This window comes from Passer domesticus, chromosome 1 (genome assembly GCF_036417665.1).
Source record: "Passer domesticus isolate bPasDom1 chromosome 1, bPasDom1.hap1, whole genome shotgun sequence".
Lineage (NCBI taxonomy): Eukaryota > Metazoa > Chordata > Aves > Passeriformes > Passeridae > Passer > Passer domesticus.
This window is the reverse complement of record NC_087474.1, coordinates 140,302,161-140,318,477: the sequence shown is the minus strand read 5'-3', so window position 1 is coordinate 140,318,477 and position 16,317 is coordinate 140,302,161. Positions and strand designations below refer to the sequence as shown.

The following is a 16,317-nucleotide window of genomic DNA, read 5'->3' as shown; positions in this document are numbered from 1 at the left end:
CTGTATTGTGATTATATTTGATTGTCTAAGGAACTGATTCTAATGATTCTAATGTTCATTTTTAAACAGCTGATGACATAAAGCCATGCCCACGCTGTGCTGCTTATATAATAAAAATGAATGATGGAAGCTGCAATCATATGACTTGTGCTGTCTGCGGCTGTGAATTCTGTTGGCTGTGTATGAAAGAGATCTCAGATTTACATTATTTAAGGTACAATTAAGAAAAACAATTATCTGTGGTTGGTGATTTGTTTTCTAAAGTATTTAGAAGGAGATTCCCAAGTGCTCTAAGTCTGGCTTTCTTCTTCTTGGAATAGAGAATCACAGTTGAAGTATTTATATTAGAGAATTAAACCAGTTTTCAATACATGTATTTAAATTAGTGCTTTAGTATTTTTATTTCAAATTATTTAGTAAATTTTATGCATGCAACATGTTCTTAGTACAAATCAAGTATTTTGGATTAACTGATGTCTTAATACATCTGTATTGTCCTTGTATTAGGCAATACAGAAGTTCTGATTATACAGGTTACTGTGAACCATAGATTGGCGTTTAGCAATGTGCAATATGCTTCTTGTTACATTGCAAAATAGGCTCTCAAGGCAAAAAAAAATCTGACTAAATAACTGATGATGTGTTACATCTGTAACTTGAACCTAGGGACAATAATTTAGTAACTAGAGAAATGTTCAGTAGTGAATAGGTATCTTGATTTACTTACTGTTTCTTTACAGCATTCTTATTTCTCTCTATTAGCCCATCAGGTTGCACATTTTGGGGAAAGAAACCATGGAGCCGTAAGAAGAAAATCCTGTGGCAACTGGGGACACTTGTTGGAGCTCCTGTAGGAATTGCCCTAATAGCTGGCATTGCTATTCCTGCTATGATAATTGGAATTCCTGTGTATGTGGGACGTAAGGTAAAAAGTGCTTCAACTCCCAACATGCTTCAGGTTTTACCTTCTGTTGTATGGCTTGGGTGATACTATGTTCAGTTGGGTATCTTATCTGGCCCCTAAAAGAAAAAGAAAAAACCCAAACAATCTCCAAAATACCAAAGCAACCAACCCCTGTTTTGTTTAAGGATATTTGTGTCAGTTGTAGAGGAACAAAAAGCAGTGTTTTTAAGAATCTAGGTTCTCTTAAAACATGCAGAGCAAAACACTGAACAATTTCCAATTTCTACATCCTGCCATGAAAGTTCCTGCATGCTTGTTCAGAATTGCTCTGGTTTTAATCTCTGGTTCCCCTTCTATCCCTTACAATTAAACAATTTTTAGAGCACAAGGAAGACAAAAAAGGAATTTTTTTTTAAAGCAACTAGTTACCAGAATTTTAGTATAAAATTAAGCTAGTTCAGGTTTCTGTATACACATATTTAAGCATTTAGACTCAGCAGCTTGTTAATTGCCTTGGGCCAGTCCACCAATGTAGAACAGTCTTTGGTGCTAGCTAGCCTGCCTTCATTTCACTTCTTCTGGGAAGGAGCTAAAAACAATCGTGTTAATCAGAAGGCAGTTGATATATTTCCTCTTAAAAAATATAATACCTTTTACTATAAAGTAATTAACAATTCTTATATGTAATTTAGGAGTTACCTAGATCTTTTGGAAATAGGCTTTTTGAAGTGATGGCTTAGAAGATCTGTTTTTCTGCTTTTACCAGCGTGGATTCTCGCAGTGACTGGCACAGACTCATAATTCTGTATTTGTTGGGGAGGGAACGGGGAGTGTGTCTGCTAGACAAAATGTTCAGGGGTGCAGCTTTTCCACTGTATTTTTTTAATCTTTTTTCTTTCTAGCAAGTACCCTATTTTCTGCTACAGTTGGATTTTGACCTTTTTATTCTGTTATGGCTTAGTCCCACACAGTCACTGGAACCTTCTAAGTGAGGAGAGGAAGAAGACAGCATTACCTGTTTCAAATTGCATTTGCATGATTAGCTTTTCTCATTATATTTTGGAATAGGACCCCATCACAGAGCACCTTTCATGTACTAAAGTCTCAGAGCATTAGTCTGTGAGGGCAGCCTCATGAGAATTTCTGTGGTACCCCAGTGCTTAGTGGTCATTTCTCTGTGACCACTGTCAAATATTTGCACTTCGAAACATCTGATAATAGGGATCCCACAGGCCCTTCAAGCTTGATTTTCTTAGAAAATGTTTGTGTTTTTAACACAGGTATAGGAAGAGAATTTACATTGGATTCCTACTGCTCTGTTCTTCTGCTGATGTGGAGAATCCTTTTGTTTTGCAATATGCTGTAACATATTTAATGATACTTCAGGTCCATTCTTAACAAACCTAGCACTTCCAGCTTTTCTTGGCGAACTGTAAAGAAAACACTGGTTTAGGTTTCTGATTCTCCTCTTCTGGGTTTCCTTGTAATTGTTCATGCTGCCTTTTTGTCCAATTTGAATACAGCAGTGAAGCTGCAGCATCACTACTGCTGAGTTAAATTAAAGGGTGATTCTGTGCCAGTAACTACCAGTTACCTCTTCTTCAGCAACGTGCTATCTTCATTTTGTGTGCTCTAAACCACAAACCCTTTTCCACGTACTGGTAATTCAGGCAGTTGGCTTCTTCCTACAGGTAGTCTTGAACTCATTGCTATTCAGCTGCATCTGGTCATTTCAGGCCATTTTTTCAGCTTCTCACAACTGGAGTGAATTCTGGCATTCTTGCAACCGTGCCAAATTGTACTGGCCTGAATTTCAACACGCACGTTCTTCTCCTTCCATCTTCCACATTAATGAAAATGTTCAGTACTCTTGGATCCAAGGCACATCTCTCAGAAGTATGGAGTGAAAAATCTCAATTTGGGTAGTTACAAAAAATTACTATTCACATGTTTTCTGTAGTTTCACATGAAGCTTAGTAGATTTCTCTCATCCTTTTTTTTTTCAGTCTGGACTATTAAAACTGCTTGAGTGTCATACAGGAATATAAGAATTTAATTAGTCAGTGTGTGACATCTGTTTCTCCCCATCCTCAAGGCTGACTTATCTTGTTACAGGAGAAAATTAAATTGGCATGATTTCTGCTTGGAAAAAAAAAAATCAGTGTGACCTTTTTGTTTCCTACCTTTGCTTTGATGTTTACAAGGTCCCAAATTTCAGGAAATGAAAGTTCATTCAGTGGTCTTTTACTTCATCACCTTCTTGGTTTGTACCCTTTGTGAGATTATCATTGCCATTTAACCATTTCCAGTTTTCCTGGATTTTTTTTTCAGACATCTACTAATAATAATTTTCAAAAATTACTATTAATGACTCTGAAATTTGGCCTGCTGAGATATTTCTCAGATCTGCTCATGTAAGTACACTCCAATCTGCTGTATTTGTACAGATCTTACTTCTTTGTCACCAGTTGTCTGGCTCACAGTTGAACTTCAATGACAACTGAAGGGAAAAGAAAATAGGAACAGGTCTCCAGTTTCGTCTGCTGGCTGTCTTTCATTTTTGTTAAACAGCAAATTGATCCAATTTGGTCTTCCTCTTACTAGCACTGTACTCATAGAATAATTTCTTCTTGACTTTGATATCCCTTGCTTTTTGTCTCCTCTAGTTTAACCTTTCTGATTTTGGCCTAACACCCTCATGCTCTTCTTCTATACCCATTCATAATAATGTGACCTACTTTTTATTTTCTTAATGCTGCTGCTGCTACTTTGGTAAAGGAAGTTTCATTGTTCTTTTTCAACATTCTGTCTGTCCTTTGCATTGGAAGAGTTTGTGCTTGTGCTTTGATAGAGTTTCCTTGAGGAAGTGCTAGTGTTCTGGTTTTATAGATATAAGTCTTGTAACCTGATAGGTTTGTGTTTATTGAAATCTCTCTTCTGGCTTAGTATTTTTGTTTGGTTATTATTTAGTCAATATCCAGAAATTTCTTATTTCATAATACTTTCTACCAGTGTGATCTTCTATCTTGATCTTTTAAATCAATTTCTACTCTGTAACCTCTGCCTTCCATTCCTTTTTTATTTCTTTTTTTTTCTTTGTGTTTAAGGAATCCAGTAACCTTTATGGATGTCTGTTTGTTGTATTATGCCTTTTGTTTCGGGAGTTAAAATTGTCCATAACAGTAAAATTCAGTGCCTTAGGCAATCCTGCTAATTGCTCAGAGCCCCATGAAACCTAATCTTTCTGGGTTTATAATTCTTACACACTCACACTGTGAGAGTGTTCGTGTTCAGTTTTTCCTTTTTTATCCATAGGCATGTTCAATATTCAAGTGCTCCCTCACTCTGTACTGCTCTCTGTACAATGTACCTCAGAGCAAGTAAATGCATTCTCCTTGCACAAAGCACAGTGCCTTCTCTGCCCTTTCCTTGCCTGCCTTGCCTGAACAAAGACTTTGTTTATTCCAAAATGAGAACAGCCCTACCAAATCTCTAACTGAAATTATATTTTAGAAAGCACAGCATCCAACAACATGCTATTTAGAAAGCATGACATGCAACTCATTTTTGGTCATTGTCTTCTTGTGCACTTATCTTTTGTGTTCTTCCTTAGATGAGTGAGGATTAACTTGGCTTTGTGACAGCCATCAAGATACCTGTTGTTCCTTTGTAATTGTATCTTAGCCAAGCATGATGACAGATGTAGTGCATACCTCTGAGAAACCATGTTCCTAGGGGGAGTAAATGAAGCACACAAATGTGGAAGTCTCTGTAGAACAGGGATTTTTAAAGGCCTTTCAGGTTCTTGTGGGGTTTGTGGCATGTGAGTTTAAGGCAGTCACATTTCAGAGTTACTGCAGACTCAATCAGTAAGAGGTTTGGGCAGCAAGTTCCTCACTAAACAGAAGCACAGCTAAGACTCAGATTTGCAGAAATATTTCTTGTCTCAACAGCTTGTCATGAGGGGGTGCTGGAGCAATGGAGTTCCTGCTTTCCCCTCCCTCCCTGCTATGTTTGGTGAAGGCTTTCTTGTGGCTCTTATGTCAGCCAGTTCTAGTAATCTGTGAAAGTTTGAACTCCATAATGTTCATGGAAAAGACAGCTGGGAATAAGATGTGTCAATTTGATCATATGTGGCAATTCCTTTATCCTGAAAGTTTGTCTACTTTTCCCAGCCATGTAAGCTGGAGTAATGATTAAACAAACTCTTCAATTACTTAGCTCTTCAAACTTGGGGCTGAGAATAAATGCTTAATTGCTGGGTGGGAGGATTTCTTACTTGTTAGAGATTGCCTAAAATTAGGATATGTGTAAATTTTATTTTCTTTAATATAAGAAATAAATCATTGCATAGAAGTGATGATTGCACTTCTTCCATCCTTGCAGCAATGTATTATTGGTGTTGATAATACTCTAAACCCCCTTTCTTTTCTTCTTTCAAGATTCACAATCGATACGAAGGCAAAGACATTTCAAAGCACAAGCGAAACTTGGCTATAGCAGGTGGTGTAACCTTATCTGTAATTGTTTCTCCAGTTGTAGCTGCAGTAACTGTAGGTAAGCAAATACTACTGTTTTGTGTCTTGGTAGCACCTTGCAACCAGAACTCTGTAAACACTCATGAGTAACACAACCAAGTGCTGTGGTTTCCTTTTGTAGGTGAAGGAACCAAGAGAAGGAGGAGTCTGAGGTTATACATTTTTTGGGGCAGAGTCAAGAATACAGTACTTGATTTTAATGTAGCATTTCCTGAAGAATTAAAACTAATTTTTATCTTGAAAATCGAAGTTTCCACATTGTCGCTTCTGGCTTTCAAGATTGAAATATTTAAAGGTTTTTTAAATGACCAAGAAAAAAACTGTTGCCACAGAGTTTATTCATATTTTAATAACTTCATTTCAAAATTTTCTCCATGCAGAACAAAAATAGTCTCTTACACTTTACATTGCAGTAGTTGACAAACCACTTGTTTTGCTCTGGGAGTCAGTTCAAATTACATCACACTTTTTATCATGGTGATTGTTGAGTATAACATTTAAGGAGAATCTTGCTGTTCCTTGCAAAATAGTTGTCTCATCTTCCCAGGTAATTTCAAGATCACTGTAAGCCCAGATTGTTTTTGAAAGGAGGGGACTTGCTTGGCACTGCCTTGCTTCTTTGTTGTGGCACAGGCACCTCCACAGCTGCACAGTAAGCTGCTGTGGATAGCTAACTCACACCATTTAGTTTTAAGCTGGATCAGCCCCCTGTGCACACAGTATTGTCTGCAGTGTTCCCCCTTGTGCCAGAAGCAATGCTCAGAGAGTAATGAGTAATGTGCAGAAGATGAGGCCACTTTTAGCCAGTGATAATTCAATTTGGCCACGAAGCTGTGGCTTTAAACTGCTTGTTATCAATGGGGGACCACTGTGCAAATGAGGACATGCCAGCCATGAAAGTGGTGTCAGTCTGCATTGCATTGTTCTCATGTGGCTGTGGTGTCAGATCCCTGCTAAACAGGTGGTGGGACACAGAGTCTCATAGCTGTATTTATAGGTCTGCCTTACTTCATTTCTCTCAAGCTGTTTCTCATTCCTGAACAGAGATGAAATGTGGCTTTTCAGGGAAAGCAGTTGGGTCTTATTTTGTGGAGTTTTGCTCTTGCCCCATTGCCATTAACAAATGGCCTCCAGTCTTAGGGCATTGTGTGGTTTCCAAAATAATGACCATAAGAGTATGGAGTTCCTCCTTGAGTGTGAACAATTTCTATTGAAGAAGACTTTAGAACCCTTAATTTAGATTAGACTGAGTAGCCTTTCTGTTAGGTCTGCTTCTCTCCTGACATTTTCAGAATGTGCCAACTTGACATTTTTCAATCTGCTGGTTCTTGTACCTTCTGTATCCTTCCATCAGCAAAGCCATAGGATGATTTAATTCATATGCCAAAGGACCAACTTCCAGGGTCCACTCAAAGTGGTGGGATGGATGTGTGTGTATCTGTGTGTGCTTTAGTCTACAGCTCCTTTAGCTGGTTTCCCTTAATTCCTGACACTGTACTCCACTGAATTGTTTACTTTTAAAGGAAAACTTATATTGAAAAACCCCAGAGTAACAGTAATGTTAAGTCTATTAAATTGATAGCAAAGCCATGTCTCCCTTAAGTGGATGTAAATTGAAGCCCCTTATTAAAGTAGTAGAGGTACTAATATTTTCAGTTGAGTAACAATTTAAATGGATGTCTGCTATTTCTGCCTCTCAGGTGGAACAGTGGAGTCCCCGGTGGAGCTTTTGTAAATCTTTAAAGGACTTTAATTTTGTTTGTAAATTATGTTATGGACATATGGAAAGTATTAATTTATCAATCATTACGTTTCTCTTCCTACCAATGCTGACAGAGGACATGCTGCCTGCTGAAAGTACTTTCCTGTCATTTCACCTTTGATTTACCAATATTTCTTAATTTTTCTCCCTCTTGATCTCTTTCAAGTGTAATATTAATCAAATGTTAAGTAATTGTGGAAAATGAAATTGCCTTTATGAAAGGCTCTAAAATAAAAGTCAATTTAATGAAAGACTCTACTTCCCTCTGCAGGTATTGGTGTTCCTATTATGCTGGCTTATGTGTATGGAGTTGTTCCAATTTCCCTCTGCCGAAGTGGAGGCTGTGGTGTGTCAGCTGGCAATGGAAAAGGTGTCAGGATAGAATTTGATGATGAAAACGATATAAATGTTGGTGGAACAAATGCAGCTGTAGGTAAGAAAATTCACTGTTGTGTTTCTGTAAATATGGGCTTTGTGACTTGTATTTTCTATCTTAGATACTAGAGTAGTTACTTGCATTTGGAGCTGCCGCTGCTCATTGCTGGAATTGCACCTCTCAGATGATAATTGCTTCTCTGTGTCATTTTGTGCTGGGCTGTATTACAAAGTTATTGCCCATTTTAAGCAAAGCCAAACTCAAATCTTCTCCATAGGTAGAAGTTTTAGCATAGCATTAATGTTGCTCTTTCAGAATCCTGGTTTGTGGAAGCTGCTTAGATTTTTTATTTTTGATAGGGCCAACTAAAGACTGGTCTGATGCTTCAGTTTTTTGATTACATGGCACTATCCTGTGTGATGGGGTCTCTCTGCATTCCTTTTACCCATGTCCTCTCCGTGGTTAATTTTTTGCTGCCTTGAGTATAGGATGTCAGGCATAGTCATTATAGCAGCACCAAGAAAGGTGTCTTTTAACATTATTTCTGGTTTTTTGGGATTTTTTTTTTGCCAAGTTCTCTTTTTGTGACCACGTGTTTTATAAATCCTTCTTCTCAGCATAATTTCCGAAACAGCTTTCATGGTCACATTCCAGAAACACCTAAGTGCTGCTTGCATAGCTGAGGAGCCTTCTCTGTTTCTGTAGATAGCACGTCGGTGGCGGAGGCGCGGCACAACCCCAGCATCGGGGAGGGCAGCGTGGGGGGCCTGACGGGCAGCCTGAGCGCCAGCGGCAGCCACATGGACAGGATCGGCGCCATCCGCGACAACCTGAGCGAGACGGCCAGCACCATGGCCCTGGCTGGGGCCAGCATCACGGGCAGCCTCTCGGGGAGCGCCATGGTCAGCTGCTTCAACAGGTGAGAGGCTGCTGCCAGCCCTGCCCAGCCCTGCCAGCCCTGCCCTGCCCAGCCTTGCCAGCCCTGCCTGCCCAGCCCTGCCCAGCCCTGCCCTGCCCCGCCCTGCCAGCCCTGCCAGCCCTGCCAGCCCTGCCTGCCCAGCCCTGCCCAGCCCAGCCCAGCCCAGCCCAGCCCTGCCCAGCCCTGCCTGCCCAGCCCTGCCCAGCCCTGCCTGCCCAGCCCTGCCCAGCCCTGCCCTGCCCAGCCCTGCCCTGCCTGCCCAGCCCTGCCCGCCCAGCCCTGCCCTGCCCTGCCAGCCCTGCCCTGCCCTGCCAGCCCAGCCCTGCCCAGCCCTGTCCTGCCCAGCCCTGTCCTGCCCAGCCCTGTCCTGCCCAGCCCTGTCCTGCCCAGCCCTGTCCTGCCCAGCCCTGTCCTGCCCAGCCCAGCCCAGCCCAGCCCAGCCCTGCCCTGCCCTGCCCAGCCCAGCCCTGCCCTGCCCAGCCCAGCCCTGCCCTGCACAGCAAGGGCACTGCCTCGCCTCCCCAGGCTCTGCTTTCCAATATCGCTTCCTATTAAAAGGAAGTATCTCTTGGACATAAACAATTCATCCCTGACTAACTTACTGATTTTCAAGAGATCCTGCCTGACCACAGTCCTCAAGACTTTGCTTTTTTTTTAGGCTGAGTGGGGCCTGAGATCTTGTTCTTCTCCTTCCCCAGGAGAGCTGCCTGTAGGCAGGAGTCAGGGGGAGGCAGCTCATCTCTAACGCAGTTGTGTTCTCTGGGGCACCTCACCCAGAAGTCAGAGCTGCTGGCTCGTTTGGTCTGCAGGCACCAGGCTGTGCCTTCAGAACACCTGGGTGGAGTGTGGACCCCAGAGGGACTTCAGGCAGGAGGGGAGGCAGATGAGCAGCTGGCCTTGCCAAGGTGGCAGCTTCTTGTCACATGCTCAATGCCTTCTGTGAATTTGGACCTTTCTGATAGTTGGCTCTCCTGCACCCTGGAGAGAATGGGAGTGTGTAGAAAGGATTGTTAACATGTGTGGTTCAGAATGGAATTTGCTCCTTAAATCAGCTGCCAACACTGCTAATTTTGAGTAATTTGGCATTCCAGGCTATATAGAATAAAGAGAGTGGGATAGTATAAAGAATTCCCCTCTGCTGGGACAGGTGTACCAGGCTGTGACTGCTGAGTGATATATACATACTGTCTTTTCAAAGAGCTGAGAGTTAAAACAAGCAAAAAAACCCCAAACAAACAAACAAAAAAAAACAAAACCAAAAAAACCACAACAACACGAAAACCAAACAAAAAAAAACCAACCAAACAAAAAAAAATTTTAAAAAAACCAAACCAAAAACCACCCCAGTTTCAATGTCCATACACAGATAAACAAAACATTTGGAAAAAAGCTTGTAATTTGGCTTCTGGCATATGCTGAGCCCAGCTTAACATTGCTCAGGTTTCTGTTATTCCTGTTGCAGTTGATAGCAATACAATGTAAAGCAGAGTACAGAACACAGTTCTCTGCCTCTTATTTGATTAGTAGTAATTTGCAGCAGGGGATACATGGGTACTATCATGTCTTGAATTTATGTACCCTTCTGATTGTTTTTACCATTTTTAGAGTATAGTGTACTATCTGCAGAAGAACTGTAGCTGAACCTGGAAGCTGTCCTTGTAAATCTCAGGAGGGAAAGAATCCAGAACTTTCGCTTAACACCTTTAGGGAATTACTCTGGTTTTGCTTTGAGGTGTTTTTGTTTGCTTGGTTTTCATCAATAGTAATTTTGACATTGGGAACGGAGAACATGTGTCAGTAGGGTGAATAAGCCCAACTATACTGGACTGACTCAAGAACTCTATTTAATAATTACTGACTTACTGCCACATACAATGTGACCCTAATTTTCAGACAGTGTGCTTTAACTGTTGTGGTAGTGTATGTAACTTTCTCTTTCTCTTTCAAAGACTGGAAGTCCAAGCAGACGTGCAGAAAGAACGATACAGTCTGAGTGGAGAATCTGGCACAGTTAGCTTGGGAACAGTTAGTGACAATGCCAGTACCAAAGCAATGGCAGGATCCATTCTGAACTCCTACATCCCTTTGGACAGGTAAGGGAAATGTGATGAAAGTAGAATATTTATAAGCCTTGCTTATTAAAGGGTATTTTAAGCATGCCTCAGCTGTTCTGCATTCAAGATTACACTTTGAAACTGTAGATTTTGTACAAATGGAATTACGTGTGACTGCTTTGTGCATTTTGCCGGGCTTATTTCCAAAGAGGAACGCCATTGCTGTAGCTCAGTAAAACATTTGGTGTTTCAGACTTTGAGTTTTCCTTTGGGCTGTTCATTTGGTTAAACATTTCCCTTACAAGATACACAGTGAAAGTGAGAGGGATGTACGTAGGAAAGCAGCAAGAGTTTGCTCCACCCTCCGACGACCTCTGACACTGACGGATTCTCCCCTGTTCTAGGGAAGGGAACAGCCTGGAGGTGCAGGTGGACATCGAGTCCAAGCCAGCCAAGTTCCGGCACCACAGCGGCAGCAGCAGCGTGGAGGAGGGCGGCGCTGCCGGGCGCGGCCCCGCCGGCGGCTCCGGCGCGCCCGAGGGCAAGGCCGCCGCCGCCAAGTGGGCCAAGGACAGCACGGCGGGGAAGAAGTGCAAAGGTAAGCTGAGGAAGAAGAGCAGCATGAAGATTAATGAGACGAGAGAGGACATGGATGCTCAGCTGTTGGAGCAGCAAAGCACAAACTCCAGTGAATTTGACTCTCCCTCTCTGAGTGATAGTATTCCATCGGTAGCAGATTCGCACTCCAGCCATTTCTCTGAGTTCAGTTGCTCGGATATGGAAAGTATGAAAACTTCCTGTAGCCATGGCTCCAGCGACTATCACACTCGCTTTACCACAGTCAGTGTTCTCCCAGAGGTGGAAAACGATCGCTTGGAAAACTCTCCACAGCCGAGTGGAATCCCTGTGCCTGTTCCAACAGCCCCAAGCACTGATGTTCCACAGCTGAGTTACATTGCTGAGGAAAGCATTAATAATGGATCTTCGACAGATGCAGATTTAGGTGTTGGTGAAACACCGAAAGAAACTAACAACAACCATTCACAACAGGCTGTGGAATTAAGCACTGCTATTCAGACTGAAATGTAAATCTGTAAGTGCTGCAAAAATACATTTGCCACTAAAGAACCCTGTCAGAGCTGGTTGAATCACATGCGACTTCCGTAAGTTTCAGGTGACCAGCAGAAGCAAGGTTTTGATACAACTGCATTTTCTATATACTTGTCTGATAAGGCAAAATACTTCCTATGGATCTTCGACCTGTATGAAGAGACATGAAGGCTTTAACCAAGTGCATTACAGCAGTACAAATATGTCCATGTTTTGTATTTTTGCCACAACTTTGCTTGAAAGCGTATACTTGGTGTATTTAGATAAAAATTGGTAAATTCTTAATATGTTAAATGCTGAAATGAATAATATGTCCTGCACTGTTCACTTGGAAAATCTGGGGTTTGGGATAAAGGGTGTTAGCTGAGCATTAGTGACTTAAAACCATTCTTGTGTGAACTCTTAAATTTAAGGGAAGCAAAGACCTGCAGAGACCTATACAAACATACTTCAACAGTGAATATTCAGAATGACAATTTTGTTTCATAACTGGACACACTGTATTTAGAATGCATGTAGAATGAACTGCATATCTTCAGATGGATGTAGCCTGTGTCAGAAGTGTTTGTATGTGTGTACACTTTGAGCAGGGTTATGGCTTTTACATAATTTCAAAACATAAGAAATTGGTACTTAATATATGGTGGAATGGAGACATCACCTGTGTAGAACAGTGGGGTTACCTATTTATTCATGCAACCAATCATGCAGCAGGTTAGGCTACTATATAGTGTATAAAAACTGTAAAATAACAATCCAGTGATTTCTAAGCATTGTAGAAAAGCAGATGCAGTCACCTTTCATTAGGGGGAAAATCGGTGCCCCGTCCATTCTTGGTGCCTTTGGAAAAGACTGGGTTTGAAGTGCCTGGTCGTCTGAGGATTTTACTGTAATGTTTTCCAGAATGTCCTCTTTGGCCACCTTGGATCACAAAAGAAAATCCTAGTGAATAAAATGACTGTCATAGATATAATAATGAAGTATTGGCCTACCAAAGACTCACTCAGGCTTTAGTGGACTTGACATCTCTTTGCAAGACATGCCTGTCTTCAGTCCCAGAATCTTAAGTGCAGTGCAATGACTGCCCAAATGCAAAGATGGGTTCCAAATATGCTGGCTTTTTTCTTTTTCTTTTTGCATATGGAAGATGTACAGCTGAACACAAGCTGAAGTTGGCCAAAGCGCCTGCACTGTTAACATTTTTTGCTAAAGTAATTCACTAAAATGAAAAAAGTTGTGAATCTCAGAATAACAGTTAACAATGTTCTGTCTTGTGTTTCATGTATTGCCATTATGGTGCTACTGGAGGTTTGATTGGATGAAAAGAATGCCATGAGCTACAGTCCTCTTCCATGACTTATCCTCACCAGTTTCAGTAATAGCTTATAACACTAGTGCCAGTTACGTTATTTGGTAATGCTTGTTACAGTATTTGTATATTTGCAATTCGGTTTTGCTCAATAATATGCGTGTAAACTGCATATCTGAAATAAATGTCTAAATACTGACTTCTAGTGGTCTGTTGTTTAATGTGCTCATCAGCCTTATGGAAATGTGTATGTTCCCAGGGAGCCTTTTTTCCTGACTGCTCTTATCTCTTGCTGCCTTTAAATATTTTTATTTGATTAGGTGTGCTTTGGAAGTTGAATGTTCTGATTCTTGGAAATGTAAGATCTAAAGTCAGTTGCGTTTTGTACAAGATCTCAGCCTTCTTCGAGATGAAAAGAAATCTGATCTGCCTCTGGCAGGCAGAACAGTAAGTGGTTTTGGGAGAGGGATGCAGTTCTGGCAGGGGCTCTTTAAACAAAATGCAGTATCATGGCACAAGTCAGGTGGCTCCTAAACTCAAACTGTTTTCTCCATCTAAAGTGACACTCTTCTCAGTTCACATGGCCTGCACAGAGTTCTTTCTGAAACACCACAGATTGGTCAGGGTTTCTGGGTAACACCTGGTGGTTTTTGCTGAGCTGAGCTGTCTGTTCCTTAGGCTCATTTTCTCACCTGCATCACGAGAGGCCAGGGAAGTGAGGAACTAAAACCGATGGGGATGCACTGCCTCACCCCAAACCCATATGCAAGTTCTACTTCTGCCAGATGGAAAAGCTATTTCAGCAAGTTTAAACCTACCTCTTAATTTGTCAGGACCTCAATTTTGCTGTGCAGGTAATTGAAAATACAGTTTACTCTTGTAAATAAATTTTATAAAATAATGCCATTATTTTCAGTCACTCCAAAATCATCTGATAAATTTATTCATCACTTGAAGAGGTAATGTTAAAATGCAGGTAAGTTTATTCTGGAGGTAAGTTTTTAGCAGAAAATAATTTTGCTGATTAATTTTGTAGTATTTTTTAATTCAGAGGTCACATTTCATATGTGAAGCAGTCTTAACAGCACCAGTAAATTTAATGCAGTAGTGAATTTTGAGTCTATAAAAAAGTAAAATATACACTTCTATTAATACATTAATGTAGAAGATGCTTCTCTTACTTACAGATCTACTGTAAGAATTCAATAATTTTTTTTGCACTGAAATAAATTACAGGAAAGATCAATATTACATCTGATGTCCCAACATGGTGGGGTTTTTTCAGATTTTTTTTCATGATTCCTGGCCAATTTGACTAATTCATGTCAGGTTGTGGATCTTGAGGAAATTTATTTTAATACCTGCTGTATGTGAGACTATTTGAGATAGTTACAACATCAGATAAAAGCCATCATAAAAGCTTTCCTCTTGGTGTTTGCATGTCTTTGTTGTAGTGAAACATCCAGGCTTCACTACAGGGTTGTACATCCATCCTCTCATTCAATCAGTGTCACAAAGTTTTGCATGTATGAGCTAATTACTTTTTACTGTTGCATAAGGATTTTTGACTGACTGACATCTCTTCCAGTCATTCAGATTGATTTTTAAAAAGCTGCCTACTTAGTAACACCACCACTCTGATGGATAATAATGCATTTTATGGATAATCAAGCAGAAGGTTGAAAAATACTAGAATTAATGAACTTAAAACCTATTAATATTCTAACTCAGGTGAAACTGTGGCAGCCTTGAGCAGAAACTTTGGAATGATCTTGAGATTTATTTAGAATCACTTTCTGAAATGACTAAGATCTGAAGAGCACAGTTACCACTTTGGCTGCTCCTGCTAGTCCCAAAGGTGACCCATGGGGCTTCCCAGGTGGAATCATGTGGTGTTGCTGTGGGAGTGAAGTGGTTTCCCCGTGAGGACTGAAGAACCCCCAGGTGCAGCCATGGTGAGCAGCACAAACCCAGACTGGTGACAATGTCTTTGTTGCCTTCGGTCTCAAAGGGTTGGAGAAACAGAGGAGAGTGGCTGTGAGGTATTTGGTAATCGAAGCTGCTCTGGAGGAACAGGAGGAGTTGGATCCACAGCCTGAGGGATGACACTGAGCTTCTGTGCTGAACACAAGCCCAAGTCTTGGCAGATGGCTCTGGGGATGAATCTGCTGTGGCACCTCGCTGGCTCGTGTGCCAGGCCAGGTAAATGAGTATCTTTGGGGTGTGACTGTCTCAGCACCTGCCTGCACACAGGGACCAGCAGGAAGCATTTGGGGGCAAACCCAGCAAGCTGCCAGGTACAGCTCTCCTTGCACCAGGTCCTGGTGAGCTGGCTTTACGAAGGCTGGCTGTATTGTTGATTCCATCTCAACAAAAAGACATTAAAATTCCCAACAGCCTCAGCTGGAGTGGTTGTGTTTAGGCACCAGCGCTGGGCTGCTGAGGTTGTGTGGGCTGGAGCTTCCCTTTACTCACAGGCTGCATTCTCAGACATTTCTGAGCAGGGCATTCTGGAGGCTTGGTCTGCACTGCAGTGTGTTACATCCCCTCGGGCAGGGCCCAGGGGAGGACAGGGACTCGGGTTGTTGCTAATTCATCCTCCTCAGCCAGCCGGGCTGAGCCCCTGCCCCCGCTGCCGGCCCTTTGTCCCTCACGGGCACTGAGCAGAGTTACTCTGACTTGGGTCATAAATCTTGATTACAGCAAGGAAGAAACTTTGTTCCCTGCTCTTCAAAGCTATGTTATTTTGATTATTGTAATGAACAAGTCTAAGTCTTCTGAAAGGCCTGGCAGCCACAGGAGTAGCCCTTTATTTGTGCAACTGGATTATGTAAAGCAAAGCAGGTTCTGATGAGTGGAAATACATCCCACATAAGGGCAAGGAGTGTGCTTTGTCAGTAGCTGAGCTCTCACCACTGCCTGCACCACAGGGCAGGGGGAGTGGGAAGGGTGGTGGCCCTGTGGTCCATTGATTTTTTTAGCCAGGGAAGCAACCCTGCCATGCTGACACTCAGCCCTGGTGGCACCTGGCAGCCTGGAGCTGGCTTCTTGAAAAACATCAAAAATACTTCAAAAGGACCAAAGTAAGTGTGACCCCCCCTGTTCCCATGCTATTCCCTGGCCACTGACTGCAATTTTAGCAGCTACAGAAGGAATTTTGCTATCATCGCTTGTGTGAAAACCAGGGATCCGTGTCCAGGAGCAGCTGGGTGTGTGTAGGCCTGGCCAGCTCGGCTGTACAGGACACGTCCTCTGTGCTTGTGACTGGCTGCATTACTGCCACGGCAGGGTCACACTCACTCCCCTGCTCCCATCGCCTGCAGAAGCAGTGCTCTCCTGCTGTTG

At 42.0% G+C, this 16,317-nt stretch overlaps 1 protein-coding gene across 6 annotated transcripts in view; it reads left to right on the top strand.

Annotated features, from left to right (window-relative positions):
* The window catches only part of RNF19A (ring finger protein 19A, RBR E3 ubiquitin protein ligase), a 57,594-nt gene extending 44,423 nt beyond the window's left edge, over positions 1–13,171 (top strand). For all 6 annotated transcript variants that reach the window (XM_064393084.1, XM_064393077.1, XM_064393078.1 and 3 more), the window contains 7 exons: positions 70–214; positions 763–925; positions 5,347–5,461; positions 7,476–7,637; positions 8,286–8,499; positions 10,449–10,592; positions 10,958–13,171. In XM_064393084.1, coding sequence (XP_064249154.1) covers positions 70–214; positions 763–925; positions 5,347–5,461; positions 7,476–7,637; positions 8,286–8,499; positions 10,449–10,592; positions 10,958–11,642 — 1,628 coding nt within the window. In that variant the 3' untranslated portion in view covers positions 11,643–13,171. The remainder of the gene's footprint in view (positions 1–69; positions 215–762; positions 926–5,346; positions 5,462–7,475; positions 7,638–8,285; positions 8,500–10,448; positions 10,593–10,957) is intronic.
* The last annotated feature ends 3,146 nt before the right edge of the window (positions 13,172–16,317 follow it).